At 44.7% G+C, this 21,524-nt stretch overlaps 1 protein-coding gene across 1 annotated transcript in view; it reads right to left on the bottom strand.

The window, feature by feature from the left end:
* Positions 1–18,264: 18,264 nt before the first annotated feature.
* The window catches only part of PLPP4 (phospholipid phosphatase 4), a 147,534-nt gene continuing 144,274 nt past the window's right edge, over positions 18,265–21,524 (bottom strand). Inside the window, exon 7 of the mRNA XM_061403662.1 lies at positions 18,265–18,811. Coding sequence (XP_061259646.1) covers positions 18,612–18,811 — 200 coding nt within the window. The 3' untranslated portion in view covers positions 18,265–18,611. The remainder of the gene's footprint in view (positions 18,812–21,524) is intronic.

Genomic DNA, 21,524 nt, shown 5'->3' with positions numbered 1-21,524 from the left:
GAGGTGTGTCTGTATTTGCTTCCAAGAGGCTTGAGCTTCTCTTAGGGACACCATTAAGATCACTTCAATTTTCAAGAGTCAAACATGAAACATAGACTCTAAGCAGTGAGTTAGTCTTACTTTTCCCCCAGTGAATGAATTCCTTCGTTGACACTGAAAGGTTGTTGTTGAATCACGCGAATACACCAGGATTCTTGGCCCCCGGAGGAGAAGAATTCAATCCGGGGCCAGAGACGAGGCTTGATCGCTCAGAGCTTTTGTGTAATAAAGTTTTATTGAAGTATAAAGGAGATAGAGAAAGCTTCTGACATAGGCATCAGAAGGGGGCAGAAAGAGTACCCCCCTGCTAGACTTTAGCTGGATGTTATATAGTCACTAGCAGTCTGTTAATGAAAGAAAGGAATGTCTTAAAATTCAGAATGGCACCAGGCCCCTCACCCATAAGATGCATTTTGGGATAATCTTGGCACCAAATGGTTTATCCTGGGCCATAAAATGATTAACTTGAATCTTGAAGAAGGGCAGACCACCATACAAATAGTTTCATTTACATAGATTAGGGGAACAATATCCATACTGGTTTGTCAAGTAGGTTCTGGGCCGAGAGGCGGAACCGACTTGGAGACAGAGTTTGGGGTAAAGCCATAGTACATTAGCATAGCTTAAGACGAACATTTCCATAAGAAAAGGCATTGGTTATCTCTAGACTCGAGAATAGCTAACTTCAGGTGAAGCCGGGTGTCATTATGGCAACACAATATTTTAAGAGAAACCTCCCTTTAAATTTGTATAGAGAAGGAAAAAATATTGCTAGTTTGTTTTCTCCTGCCGCTTAAGAAAGAGAAAAATGTCTGACACTTGCAGGCTATTTCCTCTATTTGGAGACCCCTGGCCTTCCTGCCTGTTACCCTCTCAACACCCTGTAGGTGTCTGGTCTCTGCTTGCACATTCCTTGAGAGGGAACTCACTACCTCACTTGGAAACCCATTTCTCTACTAAGCAAGTTCTTAAAATTGAACTGAAGTCTCTCTCCTACTATTGCTTCTAATTCTTCCTTCTGTCATGCAAGAAACAGTCTGCTCAGATTTCCAAATGAGGGTTCTTATGTCATACTCTGTTCCAGCCCTGCAACTGCTTCCCAAACCCCATCATCTCCCAAGTGTCCTCCCCTCAAGTGACCCTACAATAGAATTGACTCTTTCAGTTTGTTTTTCTTTTCCATTCTTTTTCTGTTTTTCCTCTGTCGTCCTTCCTTCTTCCCCTCTTTTTTCCTTCCTTCCTTCCTTCCTTGTTAAAAAAAATCAGTTCAGTTCAGTTCAGTCGCTCAGTCGTGCCTGACTCTTTGCAACCCCATGAATTGCAGCACGCCATACCTCCCTGTCCATCATCAACTCCCGGAGTTCACCCAAACTCATGTCCATCGAGTCGGTGATGCCATCCAGCCATCTCATCCTCTGTCATCCCCTTCTCCTCCTGCCCCTAATCCCTCCCAGCATCAGAGTCTTTTCCAATGAGTCAACTCTTCCCATCAGGCGGGCAAAGTATTGGAGTTTCGGCTTCAGCATCAGTCCTTCCAAAGAACACCCAGGACTGATCTCCTTTAGGATGGACTGGTTGGACCTCCAAGGGACTCTCAAGAGTCTTCTCCAACACCACAGTTCAAAAGCATCAATTCTTCGGCGCTCAGCTTTCTTCACAGTCCAACTCTCACATCCATATATGACCACTGGAAAAACCATAGCCTTGACTAGACGGACCTTTGTTGGCAAAGTAATGTCTCTGCTTTTGAATATGCTATCTAGTTTGGTCATAACTTTTCTTCCAAGGAGTAAGCATCTTTTAATTTCATGGCTGCAATCACCATCTACAGTGATTTTGGACCCCCAAAAATAGTCTGACACTGTTTCCACTGTACATCAGACGAAGACAAATATATATGATATCACCCATACATGGAATCTAAAAAATACAATAAACTAGTGAATATAACAAAAAAGGAGCAGACTCAAAGATGCAGAGGACAAACTAGTGGTTACCAGTGAGGAGAGGGGAGGGTTGAGGGGCAACAGAGGGGTAGAGGATTAAGAGGAGAAACTATTAGGTATAAAATAAGCTACAAGGATATATTATACAACACAGATAATATAGCCAATATTTTATAATAACTACAAGCAGAGTATAACCCTTAAAAATTATGAACCACTATATTGTACACATGTAACTTCTGTAATATTGTACATCAACTATACTTCAATAAACAATACACACACACATATATAACAAAAATATATGCACAATTTGAAACATTGTTCAGAAACACCAATCACATGCTTCCAGTATTCCCCAAGTCTCTTTGGAAGTACTAGACTCAAATCTGCCCCTAATCTAGTAGCTTTTTGCTCCATGAAAATAGACTTGTAGATCCTATTTACTCTAAGAATCATGGTGAAAATTTTGCTTTGGGATCTTACTTTTTCCAGAATGCCTTTATCTACCAGCCTCAGACCCCCAGTTTTCATTTCACTACACATCTCCTGAGCACAAAATAACTGAGGCTTAAGACAGTAACTTGGTTCAATTCAGATGACAAGTTTTTGGTCCCATGTAGCAGCTGATAGAAGAAAAGGAATTTCATGAACACGAGGCCTTTGGTGAGGGTCCTACGCCTGCACACCATCACACAATGTAAAGAAAGACACAGTCTCTGGGTGCACACCAAGAACAGGGACTCCTCTTTTCATAACCATAATCTGAGACTCTAGAAATGCACAGCCTGCCTGCAGGGAGACATGCCATTCACAAATCAAGGCAACTGTCCCAGTGCTTGATGGAAAACGAACATCGTAATTGTAAAAATAATTCTCAAATAGTATTTAATGTGTTTCATTATTCCTTGTGATATTGATGGTGTATTAACCCACTTTCTTCTTATTTCCTTGGGAAACAAACCATGGGGACTGCCTTTTCTCTTCATGTCACATCAAAGTAAGGATGGATTTAAATGTGGAGTTATTGATTTATATACACATATTTGGAAAAATTGGACAGCTATTTTCCTACATTTTCTAAAATGACATCGCGGGTATCGATAACAGGGTGAAACTGTGACTCTGAGCCATCAGAAATGGAAGTCTCAGCCCAGCTGCCTGAGTACACTCAGGCTGATGAAGGCAGGCCCTGGAATTCTAACCAGCACACTGAGATGCTCTGCATTCAGCCTGCATCACCCGAGCCAGAAAGCAGTGTGCTGATGAGGGAGAAGGGTGAACAACACCAAGTTCCACTGGACAGGCTCCAGGCATCAGCCAGAAGAACAGAGAGCCATGGCTGACTCAAAGGCTGAAGGGGAGCCAGAGAAAGGACTAGGCGCAATGAAACATAAAGGAAATGCAAGTCTCAGAAAGACTCCCACTCAAAAGAAGGGAGACCAGTGAACAGGGAGGAAGTGGGCACTGCTTGTGTTTTAGGGCTTGCATTGGTACTTGCTGAAAGTAGTGTCTATTTTATTTGGTCACCTGGGGTGCAGAATGAAACTAAATCTGGCTAAAGCAGAAAAGGGAATTCATCAGTTCAAGTAACTCAAAAGTCAGGGGTAGGGTTGGTTTCTGGAACAGCTGGTGGAGAGTCCCAGACAATGGCTCCACTTCCCTTTCTCTATCTTTTGGTTCTGAATTCCTCTGTGTGGGCTCCACTTACAAGCAGATACAGCTGTTTGAGGCTTCCATTCCATCGTCACAGCAATCTCAAGCAACAGAGAAGCTTTTTCTCTTTTTCTATGGTTCTGATAGAAGTTCTGAAACTGAGTCTCAACAGCTCTGAGTGGTCGGCTTTGGGTCACATGCTTATCCCTTTACCAATCATTAAGCTCAGAAGCATGTGACACTCTGATTGGCCAGGCTTGGCCACATGCTTCACCTCTGAAGCTAAGATGGGGCCAGCCTCTTACTTACCACTTGGACAGAGAAAAGAATGGGTAGTTTTCCCCCAGAGTTGAAAGCTACCAAGGAGAAAGGCTGCAGGACAGGACACAAAATTGCATAACCACTTAAAGGTAACAAAAGTGATTGAGGGGCTGGGGCAGAGTCTATGGATTACATGAAACTGCTAAATACAAGACTAAATGGTGACTTCAGTTCAGTTCAGTCACTCAGTCGTGTCCGACTCTTTGTGACCCCATGAATCGCAGCACACCAGGCCTCCCTGTCCATCACCATCTCCCAGAGTTCACTCAAACTCACGTCCATCGAGTAGGTAATGCCATCCAGCCATCTCATCCTCTGTCATTCCCTTTTCCTCCTGCCCCCAATCCCTCCCCATGAACAGTATGAAAAATGGTGACTTCATCTGCTATCGTCTCAGATGAGCTTACACCTTCTGGGGATTCTATTACCAATTAGGGATCTGCTCTTTCCAGCCACCGTTTTCACCATGGCCATTACTGAAGAACCATGGTTAACCATCGTGGTCTTGTCTGAGGATAAAAGCATGAGACTATCCAGGACAGCTAGAAATGAATTTGTTTACTTCAACAGTCAGTTGAAAGATGGTTTAAATATATAGGACTGATAATGTTTAAAATATATAGGGATTGCCTTTAATTATTCTTGACAAACTTATTCTTGTAAGTTTTCATGTTTCCTTTACTAACTCTTTTTATTTATTTATTTATTTATTTTACTTTACAATATTGTATTGGTTTTGCCATACATTGACATGAATCCACCATATGTTCCCCATCCTGAACCCCCCTCCCACCTCCCTCCCCATCCCATCCCTCTGGGTCATCCCAGTGCACTAGCCCTGAGCACCCTATATCATGCATCGAACCTGGACTGGCGATTCATTTCACATATGATAATATACATGTTTCAGTGCCATTCTCCCAAATCATCCCACCCTTGCCCTCTCCCACAGAGTCCAAAAGACTGTTCTATACATCTGTGTCTCTTTTGCTGTCTTGCATACAGGGTTAGCGTTACCATCTTTCTAAATTCCATATATATGTGTTAGTATACTGTATTGGTGTTTTTCTTTCTGGCTTACTTCACTCTGTATAATCTGTTTACTAACTCTTAATAGTGAAACATAGACTCTTAATAGTTATGACTCACTATTTATGAGGTAGGTTTCCAATGTGACCTTGTAAAGTCATAGATGTTTCTGTTAAAACACACACACACACACAATTCAACCAAGTAAATTTGAAGTTTCAATTGCCTGTTCAAGGATTCATGGGCCAGGCAGAATCCAGCTCCTATCAGAGGAGTTGTCCAAAATGGAAAGCTTTAGAAGACAGAGAAAGAAACTATTAGCAAAAGAAAATAAAGGACTGTTTCAGGCCAGGTCACCTTTTTTGGGGGGGGGGTGCGGGTAAAGGAACAGGAGGGGTCTTTACTGTGCAGTTACCTCACTGGTATTGATCCTTGCTCAGAAAATTTCAGATTAACTGTTTTAAAGGTCATTTCTGGGAGGGACTGAAACTGCAGTTCAGTCTTGGTTTGCTGTCATGGGGCAGGAAATATTATTTTTGACTTGTTATTTCTTTCTAACATGTCCCTGTTATTTTCTGTTTTATTAGAAGTACAGGGATCATCATTTCTAAGTTAGTTCATTATGTTGGTGTCTCTCCCAAGTGTTCTATTACTCTTAGTGCCAAACAACTGGGAGAGATCATTCTGAAAGTCATAGTGAGCAGCCTTCTGAGTGATGAATTCATTATGAGGCCATGGCACATCAACGGCTTCCCTCTAGAATCTCTCTTAGTCACTCCTACTGACTCAGAGCCGTTCCTTCTCAGAGTAGAAGTTTCCCTGAGGCAAGTCCCCACCATTTCGCTGTTTTGACTAGAGGAAGAATTCAAAGTGATGCTCACAAAACGAAGAGGTCTTGTGACTCTCAGGCAGCAGATCATTGTCAAGCGGAAGGGAGCAAGCTTGACTACTGAGCTAGCACTGCTAAGGGTGTCATTTAAACTTCCATACTCTGCTTCATGACAACCCACAGATGCTGTACTACAGATGGAAGGACATAAGTGAGAGAACATGAGAGAAAAAAGAGAGAACATGAAATAGTTTCCAGTCATATTGTAAGCTTCTATAATCTTTGTCTCAGATGAGCTAGAAGGAAATCAAAATATGTAACCCCAAAATATGAACACTTTGGCAAAAAGACTGTTTTGAATTGAAAGCAATTAAGAAAAAGCAGTTACAAAAAAAAATAGAAAAGTGTTCTGCCTTCTCACTATTTGCCTAGAAGCAGGACTTTCTATCTAGAAGGACACAAATTTGTCACTGGACACAACTTTGTGTTGTCACTACTTTAGACAACTTCATATCCATCTGGAGACAAATTTACATAATAAACTTTACTAACTAGCTTTGATCTGCCACTGGTTTCCAATATATTTACCTTCTTACAGTTTACCATCCTTGGAAGCCTAAAATCACCTTCTATGTTCTGTTATTTCTCTACAAATTTATTGTCTGTTGAAGATGTTACTTCAGCCGAGTTCCAAGCCTCCTCTCTCAGTTACTCATCTATCGGCATTCCCATGGGCCACGTGTATAGTACACATGTTAATCCACTTGTTTTTCTTCTATTAACCTGTGCTTTGTTTCAAGGCTCCAGCTGAGAACACAGAAAGGTAAAAGGGAAAGATTTTCCCCTCTGCCTTATTCCTAGTAATCATCTCGTTGAATTTCCTAGGGCAGGTATTGCCACATTACAGAGAAGAAGACTGAGGCTTGTACTGGGTAGCCATCTTGGATCCACTACATAATGCTACTTGAGGAATCCATCTCAAAGGGATTGAAGCGATGGAAGGTCTGGCCTGCAGACACTTATCAGCCAAGATCATCTGCGTATTAAAGACAGTTACCAGCCTTGCCCTCCTACCACTTCGTATAGCTCATTCTCAAGCTCTAGGCCTATTTCAAGCCACTGTCCTTCATCCTTCCCAAGAGACCAAAAGGTAAGGTAACCAAAGGGCCCTTGAATAAGCCCATTCCAATAAAGACCCAGAGTTTATGCAGGTGAAAAGCCTTGTTAAAGTTGTAGCCCCATTCTAGCAAATTATTTTCTGGGAGTAAGATAAGCCAACTTATTTGTTTCAATGTCTTCTCCACTCTTCTTTTTCTTTTTCATTTATTTGTCAAGTTAGCCACTCACTCTTTGGGGCAGTTTTCGTCACCTACTGGAAGGCCCAATGATGCAAAGGAGGGAAGATGTGTTTATGAACCACGCTGAGAATGCTGCAGTATACACAACACAAACACTGTCTTATCTTCTTCCTGAATGACTCAAATGGTTGTTTGGTCTTTTGTGAACCCCAGATCTTCCTCAATAAAGCATCTAGCCACTGTATTCTTATGTGCAATCATACCTTTAACCCAGTGTTAAAGGAAGAGAGGGGACTAAGCCATATGAGAGGCCCATTATCCTTGAGATTTAGAGAGGGACAGAACTTCAGACGTCATCTAGTTCAAAACTTCATGATGGGTAATCTCTAATTGTCCCTTTCTCTAAGATTAGTAAGTAAGAAAAAGTAAAAATCAGAGTCAGTACTTCTCAGCTACTTGCCAGATGCCAGGCACTTTTACCTCCATGCTTCACATGTATTGATTTGCTTAATTCTCATGTAACATCTCAGATAAATACTATCAAGATCACCATTGTACAGATGAACAAACTGAAGGTAAGAGAATCTTTGTAACTTGCCCAAGAATACATGATGCAAGTGAGATATAAATCTACGATGTGAATCTGTGTTTGGGCTAAGATCTGAAAAATTCAGAGCTGTCGTTCTTAACTATGTTTTTGTTTTTTCCCCAACCAAAACATAGGACTGAGTTAACAGATATAAGGGGAATAAGGGACAATATTCTGAAGAGCAAAAAAGTCACATATCTGTACAACGCCGTGGAGCACACACCTTCCACTGAAGTCTGAGTTAGACTTGGAAGTTATTTACTTAAGTGGGGCAACACAGGTCAAATTACTTTATTTTCTTTAAGTCAAATTAATTTTGATTTTGAGTCCCCAACTCAATCCTTCTGGCCTGGCAAGGAACCCAGGCTGAGTGAATTGGGGGCTGTTCTAACCCAGCTCTGGGAAGGGCTCTGGGGGTCTCAGAGGAGAACATTCGGGGGCAGGGGAGCCCATGGTTTCCAGTCCTTGCCAAGCTACTCTGCCCAAACCCGTGCAGTCCCTCAGATGCAGTGATTCTGCTCCTTCTTGCAGCTCTGGTATCTATCGATCTGGGTTGGTTAAGGTTGAGGTCTTCAAGATGTGGGGGGGGGTCCCCCCTCTCCAGGAAGATCACACAGCCAAACCTCCACTTCTCTCCCACATTACTCAGGAAGCCCTCTTCCCTCACTGAGACCATCGTTCTCGGTCTCCACCCAGTGTGAGCTCTGCACATGCAGGAATATCTGTCTGTTTTGTGTGCTGATGTCTCCTCACCGCCTAAGTGACAGCTTGACACGTGCACTTGTGCTGCTTCTACCCCCATCCCCCACCCCCACAGGAAGCCCTTCCTGCCCCCCCCAACCCCCGCTCCCCTGGGAACACCCGGCACCATCCCCACAGTAAACCCAGGCCATCAAGAGAAGCAGGTTCTAGGGATCTGGAGGAGTGAGAAACCCGAGAAAAGGAGATAAAGCAGAGATAAACCCAGAGAACAGGACGATAAAGCCTCTCATCATGTTGATTTCCCCTGCTGCAAAGACAGAACCCAGCCTAATATCTCAATAAATCGCTCTCCCCTTCATGGACCAGCCAGTGGGCATTCAGTACTGTTCACTCGCATTTTAGCTGTTGGGTAAAAGTAGACAGGAGTGTGCAGATAATTATAAAGATTTCAAAGATCTTTCTTACTAAAATGACAAAGTTTGAGAAGTTCCTCTCTCCAGCCCCAGGATAATGAGATAGCATTCCCACACTTAAAAGGATTTCTCTGTCTCCTGGGTGGAACAAAAGAGCTCGGCTTTCAGTATGAGGGAGGCTAATGAAGTTTTACACAGACTCTCAGGCTTTGCACCACCAGAGCAGTGGCCAGAGAAAGTGAGAGGAAGGGAGGGAGCAGAGATACACTGGCAGAAGGAAAGATAAGTGTAGAAGTCACAGACACACATCAGTGTACAGAAACCCAGAAAAGACACTCTGAAGGACACAGAGACAGAGAAGAAAACTGAAGAGTTAGAAGAGTTCCTTTTCGCTAAAAGGAAAACAGCAAGAGTTAGAACACACCAGTGCTGAACTGCAAATTAAATGCTCTATCATTCCCCAAACTTAACTAATTTCCCATTAAAGCGATAGCTATATCACTTAGGCACCATGAGAAAAAATGACTTCCCTTAATGAGCTGTCTCATTGCAAACCTGCTTCAAGGTTCAGCCACTTAAAGAAATAATATATTTGCTCTCCTTTGCCTGCCCTCATTTCCCAGACACTTTTCCACGTGTACAAGCAGACTTCAGAGATAATGTGGGTTGGCTCCGACCACTGCAATAAAGCAAATATCAAAATACAGTGAGCTGCTCCAGTTTCTTTGGTTTCCCAGTGCCTATAAAAGTTATATTTAAACTATCCAGTGGTCTACCAAGGGGTTTCCCACGTGGCTCAGTGGTAAAGAATCCACCTGTCAAGCAGGAGACACAGGTTCGATTCCTGGGCTGGGAAGATCTTCTGGAGAAGGAAATGGCAACCCACTCCCATATTCTTGCCTAGGAAATCCTATGGACAGAGGAATCTGGTGGCCTATAGTCCTTGGGGTCTCAAAGAGTTAGACACGACTTAGTGAGTAAAGAGCAGCAGCAGCAGTCTAAGTGTGCAATAGCATCATGCCTAAACAAATGTACATATCTCACTTTAAAAATGTTTTACAGCTAGAACACGCCAACTATCATTTGAGTCTCAAGAGGCACAGTACTAGCATCCAAGATCACTGATCACAGATCATCATAACAAATATAATAATAATAATAAAGTCTGAAATATTGCAAGAATACTAAAATGTGACACAGGGAGGCAATGTGAGAAAACGCTGTTGGGAAAACGGTGCTGATAGACTTTCTTGATGCACGGTGGCCACAGACCTTCAACTTGTAAAACATACAGTACCTGCAAAGCATGATAAAGCAGAGCTCCATAAACAAGGTATGCCAGCACTTGGTGCTTTGGATTTGCTCTCTCACAGCTCTTTGGGGGTCAAATTAAGAGCTACCTTGTCCTCTACTTTTCTAGTGTTTTTGACAAACACCTCTTGGTTTTGTAAAAAATTAACAAAGAGATGCCAAGTCCCTTCAGTTGCCTTCCCTCTTTGCGACCCTGTGGACTATAGGTCGCCAGGCTCCTCGCTCCATGGGGATTCTCCAGGCAAGAATCCTGGAGTGGGTTGCCATGGCCTCCTCAATAAACAGAAGCTTCAATTAAATTCAGGTGGGAGACCAGAAGGGGGAGCTCTCACACCCTGTGAGGATAGGCGAGCCCGACAGGAGGAAGAGTCTTCTTCCTGAAGAGGACTCGGTCAGTGGAAAGCCTTGGCTGTGTTTACCGCGGCTCTCCCAGCTGCCTTTTCCCCTCTACACAAGTGTCCTCCTTCTCTTGCCATGGGGCGACTTGCTTGCTGTGATTGCAGACCCTGAATGGAATTTTCTGCTGATACCAAATAAACCCATCTTTGTTGGAGAAATATCTGGTGGTCTATGTGTCTCAGGTCAACAGCTTATTGGTATGTTTTTTTTTGTTTTTGTTTTTAATTTTATTTTATTTTTAAACTTTACATAATTGTATTAGTTTTGCCAAATATCAAAATGAATCCGCAAGTGTGCAATAGATAGGTTCTTGAAAGATCTTTGTAAATCAAATTGTAATATAGCAGCACTATTTACAACAGCCAAGACATGGAAGCACCCAAAGTGCCAGTTGACAGATGAATAGATAAGATACATACAATAGAAAATGACTCAGCCATACAAAGAATGAAACTGCCATTGCAGCAACATAGACATAGAGATTATCATAATAAATGAAGTCAGAGAAAGACAAATACCATATGATATCACTTACGTGTGGAATCTTAAAAAAGGATACAAATAAACTTATTTCTAAAAGAGAAATAGAATCATAGACCCAGAGAACAAACGTCTGGTTCCCAAGAGGGGGAATTAGGAGATTGGAATTAAAATACACACACTACTAAACATACAATAGACGACCAAAAGGGCCTACTGTACAGCATAGGGAGCTAGACTCAGTATCTTGTAATCACCTCTAATGGAAGAAAATGTAAAAAAAAAAAAAAAGAGTCTATATAGATAGAGAGAGAGAGAGAGTCTTTTTTTTTTACATTCTCTGGAGTGGGTAGCTGTTCCCTTCTCCAGGGAATCTTCCAAACCCAGGGATCGAACCCAGGTCTCCCACATTGCAGGTGGATTCTTTACTAGCTGAGCTACCAGGGAAGCCCTTATATATATGTATAACTGAATCATTTTACCCCTGAAACTAACAAAGCGTTATAAATCAACTATATTTCAATAAAAATTAAAAAATCAAATTGTAATAAATTATATCATATGAGGATGGGTTGGGATAATAGTGGGATGTTCAATACTTAGGTTAAGAAAAAAAGTCTTTGGTTAAGTTGGTCGGTTTGCTTCCTTTAATGAAAACAACCTCCTTCAAGGTATCTAGTTTTGGTTGATATGTTGTTTCATTGTTATTTTTGCTTCTCCCTCCACAGCCCAGGGGCTTCCCCAGAGGCTCAGTGATAAAGAATCTGCCTGCAATGTAGGAGACCTGGGTTCAATCCCTGGCTCGGGAAGATTCCCTGTAGGAAGAAATGGCAATCCACCCCAGTATTCTTGCTTAGAAAATTCCCTGGACAGAGGAGCCTGCTGGACTACGGTCCGTGGGGTCACAAATAGTTGGACAAGACTGACCATGCATGTAGGCAGGCTACAGCACAAATGTGAACCTTCTGAAGCACTTTAAGGAGAACAAGCATTCCATATTCTGCGAGAAGGGGAGGCTGGTAGATTTTCTTTTTTTTCAAGCTGGCCCTCAGGGAACTATGGAATAATTGGAATGATGTGGGACCAGGAATCAACAATTCTCTTGGTTTTAGCTGTGTCACCTTGAGTAGGTAACTTAAACTTCATGAGCCAACCTTAGAAGGATAACGGTGAGGAAAAGTAAGAGGATGTTCCCATTCACTAATTCAGCAACATATCAAGGTCTCCTCTGTGCCAGGCCCTGGGAACAGAACTATGCACAAGACAGATGGGGCCGTGCACCCACCAGACCTACACTCTGGTGAGGGCAGAATGGAAAAAAATCTATTTGTTTTCTCAGGCTGCAGTAACAGAGTACCACAAACTGGTGCTTTAAACAGTAGAAACCCATCATCTCACAGTTCTGGAGCTAAAAGTCCAAGGCTAAGGTGTCAGCGGCGTGGGGTCCTCTGAGGGTTGTGAGTGAAGGGTCTGTCGAGGCTTCTCTCCCTGGCGTGTCCATGGTGGCTTTCGTTCAGTCTTCTCTCTGTGTAGATCTGTCTCCAAGCTTCCCCTTTGTATAAAGACATTGATCATATTGGATTAGTACTACCCTAATGCAGACTCATTGGAAAAGACCCTGATGCTGGGAAAGACTGAAGGCAGGAAGAGAAAGAGGGGACAGAGGATGACATGGTTGGATGACCTCACTGATCCAATGGACATGAGTTTCAGCAACCTCCGGGAGATAATGATGGACAGGGAAGCCTGGCATGCTGCAGTCCATGGCGGTAGCAAAGAGTTGAACATGACTGAGAGAATGAAAAACAACAATGACCTCATTTTAACTTTGGTTACCTCTGTAAAGACCCTCTCTCCCTATAAGGTCACATCCTAGGATACTGGGGGCTTGGACTTCAACAGATGAACTTTAAGGGAGGTGATTCAACATGTAAGAATATATGAATAATATAATTGTGACATGAAGGAACTTAATAGGAGAACCTGAGAGAAAAATATAATTGTGTGTGTGTGTGCATGTGAGTGAAGAGTAGAAGACTGGCCTGGTGAGTGATGCTCAGAGGAGAAGTCATCTGAGTTGAGACCAGGAAGAAGAGAAAGAGGAAGAGCCAGGCAGAGCTGCTAGGTGCAGAGGGCACAGCGATGCAGAGGCGATAAACTACTCAGCTGATTTATGAACAGAGAGGAGGCAGCCAGAGCAGATGTGAGGGAGGAGGCTAGATGGCAAAAGCAGACAGCAGTCAGAAACAAAAGGCCACATATTAAGTGACTGTATTTATACAACATTCTAGAAAAGGCACAGACCTTCTCAGGTGGTGGTAGTGGGAAAGAATCCGCTTGCCAGCGCAGGAGATGTAAGAAACGCAAGTTCAATCCCTGGGTCGAGAAGATCCCCTGGAGAAGGGCATGGCAACCCACTCCAGTATTCTTGCCTGGAGAATCCCAAGGACAGAGGAGCTTGGCAGGCTACAATCCATAGGGTCACAAAGAGTTGGATATGACTAAAGCTACTTAGCACGCATGCATGCAGAAAATGTATAACCTTACAATAGAAAGCAGATCCACAGTCGCCTGGGACTAGAGATGGAGGAGGACGTGGAGAACAGAGGCAAGAAGGAAACTTCCAGGAGGAGGGAGCACTTTAATCAGTGGTGGTGGTCACACAGCTGTGTACAGTGATCAAAATTCAAAAAGCTGGACATTCAAAAAAGGTGAGTTTATCCTATATAAATAATATTGTGGTTCAGTCGTGTCCGACTCTTCGTGACCCCATGGACTGTAGCCCACCAGGCTCCTGTGTCCACGAGATTTCCCAGGCAAGAATACTGGAGTGGGTTGCCATTTCTCTCCTCCAGGGAATCTTCCCTACTCAGGGATCGAACCCACATCTCTTGAGTCTCCTGCGTTGGCAGGTGGATTCTTTACCACTGAGCTACCTGGGAAGCCCAATATAAATAATTCCTGAATAAAAAAAGAACACAGTTATGAGGTGATTTGTTTTCTGTGGAACTTTTAGGGTTTAAGCCATGTTTTTAGGACATGTTAAGTAGCGCAAAACAGGGTCACAGTGGTCATCATGAACGTCCATGTGTGTTGTTTTGAAACACCTGCAATAGGACTGTCGGTGTCTACGAGAGATAAACTAAGGGGAGAACCTGGGATAAGAAGTTTGATGGGCCACATACATCACTGAAACAGAAGGGACAACTGTTAGAGCCAAGAACCCTCCCCTGTTCCTCCTTCAAAAAAGACCCCCAAGTCATGTGGCTACAAGGCTCTTCTGCTGAAAGGACCCGACTCCAGGCTGCTGGTAGCTGCTCTGGACAAAGCCGCCCTGTGCCCTGTTGCCTGACAGCTTGTGCAGAGACATCTCTTCCTTGGACTTCTCCTGGGAGGGCTCATTACCCACTGGTTCTATTTTCCCTACTCTGTCTAACCTGTGTCGTGTGCTAATTGGGTGCAGTAAACTGTGTGAGTTGTGAATTACATATATTTCATACAGCTCCTGCCCCAGGATAATTACCTGGTCTCAGGGCTGGGCCCTGCAACACACACACACACACACACACACACGGATACTTTGGCTCCTGAGTGCATCGTGGATTAGGCACCAGAAGTGGACGTGGTGAGGTAGGTAGGAGGCATCACAGCCATTCATGTGAGAGAGGGTGACCCCCTGGACTAGGGTGGCCACAGCTAAGGTCGGGGGGGAAGTGGGCGAGTGAGGCATGGGGAAGTGTGGGGTGTATTTTGAAGGTAAAACCAAGAGGTGTTGCTTATGCCTCGGACAAAGGGAATCAGGGAAAAAAAAACCATCAAGGGAGACGCTAGGGATTTGGACTTGAGAGTCCATGTGGCTCCATGGGACACAGCATGCAGCACAGACAGAAATACCAACAGAAAAGAAAAGAACATGATCATTTCCGAGACCCTTCCCTCCCAGAGAAGAAGACGCCCTGAGAACAGCTCCATAGACTAGTCTCCTGCCCCTCCAGCCTATCCCTCTTGGGGAAAGGGAGGCAGGAGAAAGCCTTTCAGGCAAGGGGTCTGAGAAGTGCTTGTGAGTCCTCACTACGGATTCTGGGTTCTCTTTCCCCAGCGTCTAATTCAGGAGCTCTGGGGTGGCGCCTGGGAATCAGTAACCAGATGAACAAGAAAACTACCACGCCTCCATGTGCAAGTAACCTGAGGACCTGGAGAAAGGGAGCAGAGGAAAATGATGGGGACTCTCCCTTCCAAGCCCCCTGACTTCTGGTTGGCCACAGGACAGGGCTCTAGCCAGTGCAGATGGACTGAGCACGTTCGCAAGGGGAGGGAAGCGCCTCACGGATCACAGCTTTTGGCTGGGCTCTGAGCGAACCGTCTCCAACCTGCTTTGCCAGAGACTCAATTAGTAACCCCTCACTTCCAAAAAAGACCAGGGGCTGGGGAACAAATGACTTCATTCTCAGCCATTTTATTAATGCTTTGTGATGCTACATTTCCTTCATCTTAATAGAGCATGAAATTAAAACACATGCACCCACAAAACACCTGCCTTTTGTGAACTGGCTCATCATGGTAATTATGTCTCCTAAGGATGCTGCCATACACTTCATGTTATTACGCCCTTTGTGATTTTAATTACAATTTAATGAAAGCTTTTACATGGCCTGTCTTAGAACTTTCAATTTAATAATCATCAGCGTTAACAATGCTCTGTGCTTTGTTACTTTTCCTTCCATTTATTGTTAAATGTAAGTTTTTATATTAAATTTACATTTCATGGTCCAGAATGTTAAGTCATCATCATTAACTGAAGTGTGGTTCTCTCACTTTCCTCCTGCTTGTAATGCAGAGTAGGGGGAAAACCAGGATCAAAGAAATATAAGGGCGGCATTGGGTGGATTGTTTTTAACAGCAGGTAGCAAAAGGATTCTTTCCCTGTATTTTTATATTTGACTTTATTTTCAAAATTATAGAATTTTTAGTTAGATCAGAATACTGTTTCAATTTTTATATTTTATATGAATTTTGGCTCTGCATTTAAAATTGCTGCATGCTTAGTCTCTTTAGTCACGTCCAGCTCTTTGCGACCCCATGGACTGTAGCCTGCCAGTTTCCTCTGTCCATGGGATATTTTCCAGGCAAGAATACTGGAGTGGGTAGCCATTCCTACTCCAGGGGATCTTCCCGACCCAAGGATCAAACCATCTCCTCTGTCTCCTGCATTGCAGGTAGATTCTTTACCACTGAGCAATAAGGGAAGTCAGATTTTAAATTGTCTTATGAATTGCTGTGATTTAGCTTTTAAAGTATCTCATATGTGTTTTCAAAGTTACTCATGAATGTAACTGCTGCAAATTAAAAATATCTGACTTTGGAAGGACCTCAAGACTTCCCCTCCCCTTACCCCACAATAGAATAGTTGCTCCCTGGCGGGTGTGGACACAGGGTTGAAAGGACCATAGCTCTAGGGAGCTGCACTGGAGCTCACCTGATAAGATCTTTGCAAGTGGTACAGGCACTCCTAGGCTTAGCCCACAGCTGAGGTGGCTGATCAAAGACACCCTGATGGTTCTAACTGGCATGCTCAGGGCAGAGCTACACAGGCGACCGCTTCGACAGCCACTCGAGTCCCTACAGATGCAGTCTGTTACAGGAACTGCTGGAAAGTGACAGTCTTCAAACGTCAGAAATGCATCCCACGGTTGGAGGATCTGGAGAAGCACTTGGCACGTCTGATCAGAACTGAACGGAAGGTTGCTCGCTGCTTTGAAAAGAACAAGCTGGCTGAGGAGCGGCGGGCTCTGTACTCAGACTGCACACAGTTCTCCTCTGGCCACCTTTAAACGGTGAGAAGAGCTGAGCCAGAGACAGCATATTTCTGTTTCTGTTCTGGCACCTTCTGCGGGAGCCTCAGCATGCTGAAACGCCACCTGCCAGATAGGATTGGGGACCCGATGCTGCCATGTGATGAACCCTTTGTGCACCAGGACCCTAAAGGGGAAAAACTCCTACCCAGAGGCTGCTTTTACTCCAGCATCACCCAGCCATTCCCTTGAAAGGATATGGTACCCTCAGCCATACCCTCAGAACACTGCTTTGACCCTCTCCCCATACCCTCAATCTTTATGTTCCTCCTGTCTGGTAGAAACCTATGTGTGAGATGATTATCTCATCTCCTTCTAGATTTGTAACAGGGAAGAACAAAATCTGACTCCACATTGGTGTTTCTTTTACTTTAATCTTTGTTTTCTGTTGCTTTTGTTACTATAATCACTGAGAGGATTGCTGTTTATAGTTATAAGCACACATAATGGCCTGCCTCAGGGAACCCTGCCCCTCAGCCTGAATGTTAAAAGTGTCTTAGGAAACTCCCTGCCCTGACCATGTGTGAATGGCTGTGGGAAAGAAGAAATTAATACATTCCCTCCCCGAGGATGACCAAACCAGGAGATATTTTGTAAGACTTATGAACTGTGATGTTGGAGAAGACTCTTGAGAATCCCTTGGCCTGCAAGGAGATCCAACCAGTCCATCCTAAAGGAAATCAGTCTTGAATATTCATTGGAAGGACTGATGCTGAAGCTGAAATTCCAATACTTTGGCCACATGATGCGAAGAGCATTTGAAAAGACCCTGATGCTGGGAAAGATTGAGGGCAGGAGGAGAAGGGGACAACAGAGGATGAGATGGTTGGATGGCACCACCGACTCAATGGACATGGGTTTGGGTGGACTCCGGGAGTTGGTGATGGACAGGAAGGCCTGGCGTGCTACGGTTTATGGGGTCGCAAAGAGTAGGACACGACTGAGTGACTGAACTGACTGATGGCCTTCATACATTGTTCCCTGACCTCCTCCCTCTATTCCATAAAAGGAACTAGCACGCACACCCCATAAGACAGTGCTGTAGGGCATTAGTCCACCATCTCCTTGGGTGCCTGACTTTCCAGATAAAGTCACTATTCCTTGCCTCAACACCTTGTCTCCCAATTATTGGCTCAGTGGGATGACCAGGCTGAGCTTGGACTTGGTAACAGATTCAGTGATTCAAAGAGCCCTAGCAATGTCAAGGCTGCAGCTCCAGGCTGCAACTCCATTTCAGAGCTGTAATCAGCTGACAGTTCTCAAAGGCTGTCAGTCTCCGCCCACAGCTCAGTACCTAGAACCACCACAGCTAGAGCTGGGCCGGCTCTCCACCCTGGGGGTGGATGTGAAACTCACCGCAGCCCCGAATGATCTGTGCACTGGACCGCCAACACCATGTCTTCCAGGTGGGAGGTTTTATTATGTTTTACAACCATGAAAACATAGGACGGTGGCCGTGACGGCAAACATCTCGGAAGGAGGAATCGACCAAGCTGCACCCGCCCACCCCGGCAGCCTCCTTCCACATGTCTCTCACAAAATGTTCCTGGGCCCTTCTCTTGACCAGTTCAGGAGAGTTGAAAGTAGACGTGGAATGTAGCAGGATCATCGTCGGCAAAATGGGAGCGGAAGGAGAACTTGGAGAAACAACGGATGAGAAACATGTTACAGAAAACCTCTTCTACTGTGTGATGAGGTCGGGGTGGAGGAGCGTGGCCTGGGCTCAGTCCATCCCCCGAGGTCTGGGTCATACAGGGCCCTCGGTGATGCCCTCCAGGGGCAGGCTGGGCGCGCTGTCGGCCGTGGGCCTCTCATCTTTCTTCAGCGAGGGCGGGACTCGGAGACTGACGTAGGGTTTGTGACAGGCTGTGTTGGCCAGAGGTGGGTAGTGCTGTCTGTAGCAAATGTAGGCAAAAATGAGGCCAATGACGCCGCCAACAAACGAATCTAGGGCAGAAGAGCAGAACCAGGAGAAATGCATTATGATTCATTCAAATGAGGCCAGCTGTGTTTTCCAGAAAGCACTTTCCTACCGATTTCGGTGACTGGTTTGCTGATGAAACCCCTCGAAAGACTGGAAGGGGAGAGAAACGACACTGGAGGTGTACGTCTTGGTGGCCTCCGCAAACCCTTACCATTTCTAGAACTTAAACATCCCCTTTGTGTGTGCACTTGATTCTTCTCGTTATTGATGGAATACGCAGCAGCGCACGGCACAAACTCAGAACTGCATTCTTGATTTTGAAAATCAATTCTAAATTCTGGAAGAATAATTCCAGCCATCTCCATGGGATGTAAATACCCTCGGGGGCTGTCATTTTTCTTTAGCAAGCTTCTGCTGGAGTCCTGCAATGTTGCTGGTGCACCACGGAAAGCCAGCGGGCATGCTGGCCTCCTCCTCAAAGTTAAGTGATTTCCCAGGGATGGAGTAAAACTTCCGAGTCACAAAGTGAATACAACATTTGATGCTGCACCAGGGTGGGCAAATTCGACACTCCCAGTGGGAGGGGCCTAAACCCTTCTACAAGCTGCAGATTTTATCAAGTCAGAAGACGTGGTGGGGGGCCCCTGCAGACAAGGTAGGAGAGGGAACCTGTGGGCAAAACAGGCCCTTCCACCACCTCTGGACCCCATGCTAAAGAGGGCATTCAGCTAGTGTCCACCAGAGACCCCATGAAAGTGGCCCACCCCAACAACCCTCACTGTGTGTGTGTGTGTGTGTGTGTGTGTGTGTGCATGCCCTTTAAACTGTGTCTTTGGGTTTATTCTTGCCAAAAAGATCCTAACACAATGGAGAAACCTCCCCTGCCAAGAGAAACTTTGATTTCTTGTGAAGGTCGCTACCAGGCTGAAGTGTCATCCTCCAGTGGGGGCTTTCCACTTTCACCATCATTATCTTGTTGAATCACCCACACCTGCCATGGGCAGGGATACACTTTCTCATCTCCTGGGGATGAGAACAGCAAGTGGTGTGTCGAGCTGTGTGATGACGTAACATTAACACTGGAGTCTCTGCTCCACCAGGGCAGGGGCTCTGTGAGGCTTGCTGGCTGTTGATTCCTCAATACCTGGAACAGCACTTTGCTCATCTGCAGAATTAAGTTGGTGAAGGGAAGTGGCTGAATGAATGCTGTTGCTTAGTCGCTGAGTCGTATCCAACTCTTTTGCGACCCCAAGGGTGTAGCCTGCCAGGCTCCTCATCCATGGGATTTCCCAGGAAAGAATACTGGAGTGCATTAACACTTCCTTCTCTGGGTATCTTCCTGTCTCAGGGGTCAAACCCATGTCTCCTGCATTGACAGGTGGATTCTTTACCACTGAGCCACCAGGGAAGCCCGGAAGAATGAATACGTGCACAGTAATTGGGGGCTAGGCTCTGGTTACTGTCTGGTGTTGTCCCCATTCCCCTCTCTGAACTTCAGTTCCCTCACCAGGAATAAGTGCTTGGCAGCTGAGAGTCTTTCTCATATGAATGTTCTAGGAATTTGGTCCCCAGGGTCAACCTACTGAGATCAGCCTGCAGATCATTATGAAACTCTGCTGAGCATCTTCAGAAAATAGGTCATATCCTTGATTGGGATAAAATGTCACTTGTAAACAAAAGTCATTCTAACAGGCCAGAGAAACTGAATAACTGTGGCTACTTCCTCTGCATAGGAGTGCAAACATGGTGCAACCTGGCAGAAAGAGGAGGAAAAGAGATTAGTGGCCACTTGGCCCTGATGAGTAGCCACCAAGGAAGAGGGGTGGGGAGGACCACTTGTGAGATACAGTGAAACCCCAGTGCCCAGCTCTGCTCCCAGAGCAGATGCCTAGGGCCACAGTAAGTTATCCAGCATCTATTCTCACCTCGGACTTGAGAATCCTCTTGGCTGAGAAATCCATCACAAAGACACTGTAGACCCCATTAGGGCAAGTCACTGCACCTCTGAACCTCAGTTTCCCCAGCCTCAAATGGAGATCTCAATATCCATGTCATTTAATCATCACAGTGATTTGATGAGATCTGCTTCTGAACAGTGCATGCCACAAAATAAGACCTTGAAATGCAGTATCTAAAACAATAGTCTCAGACTTCTATGGCAGTCCAGTGGTTAATGCTGTGTTTCCAATGTAGGAGACAAGGGTTTGATCCCTGGTCAGGGAATTAAGATCTCACATGTTGTAGTATGTAGCCAAAAAAATGTTTTTTAATTAAAAAAAAATAGTGCCCATCACTGTTATTGTGTTCCTCTCCAGCACTGCATGCTGTCACTTCAATCATGGTTGGCTCTTTGTGACCCTATGGACCACAGCTGATCGGAGTCCTCTGTCCATGGGATTCTCCAGGCAAGACTACTGGAGCGGGTTGCCATTTCCTCCTCCAGGAGATCTTCCCAGCACTACTGGGGACTTTCTAATCCTTCCCCATCCTTCTCTTCACACAGTAACTCAACAGTCTATAGTTGTCATCTCTTTAGCACGGCCACACTTTCATAGCATTTTGAATAAATTCATGAACTTAAAAAAAAATGGTCACCCAAGAAATTGGAAAGTAGTAACTACTGTGAATTCCTCTGTGGGGTCATGAGGCATAATTAATGTGATTAAACCAAGTTCCTCAAATTGAGAAACTTCATACCACCTGTGGGCAGGAGCCCGTGCTAGGGAACATGCCAGG

The sequence above is a fragment of the Bos javanicus genome, chromosome 26 (assembly GCF_032452875.1).
Source record: "Bos javanicus breed banteng chromosome 26, ARS-OSU_banteng_1.0, whole genome shotgun sequence".
NCBI classification, from domain to species: domain Eukaryota; kingdom Metazoa; phylum Chordata; class Mammalia; order Artiodactyla; family Bovidae; genus Bos; species Bos javanicus.
Note: the sequence above shows the minus strand (reverse complement) of the source record. Positions and strands in the feature narration are given on the sequence as shown.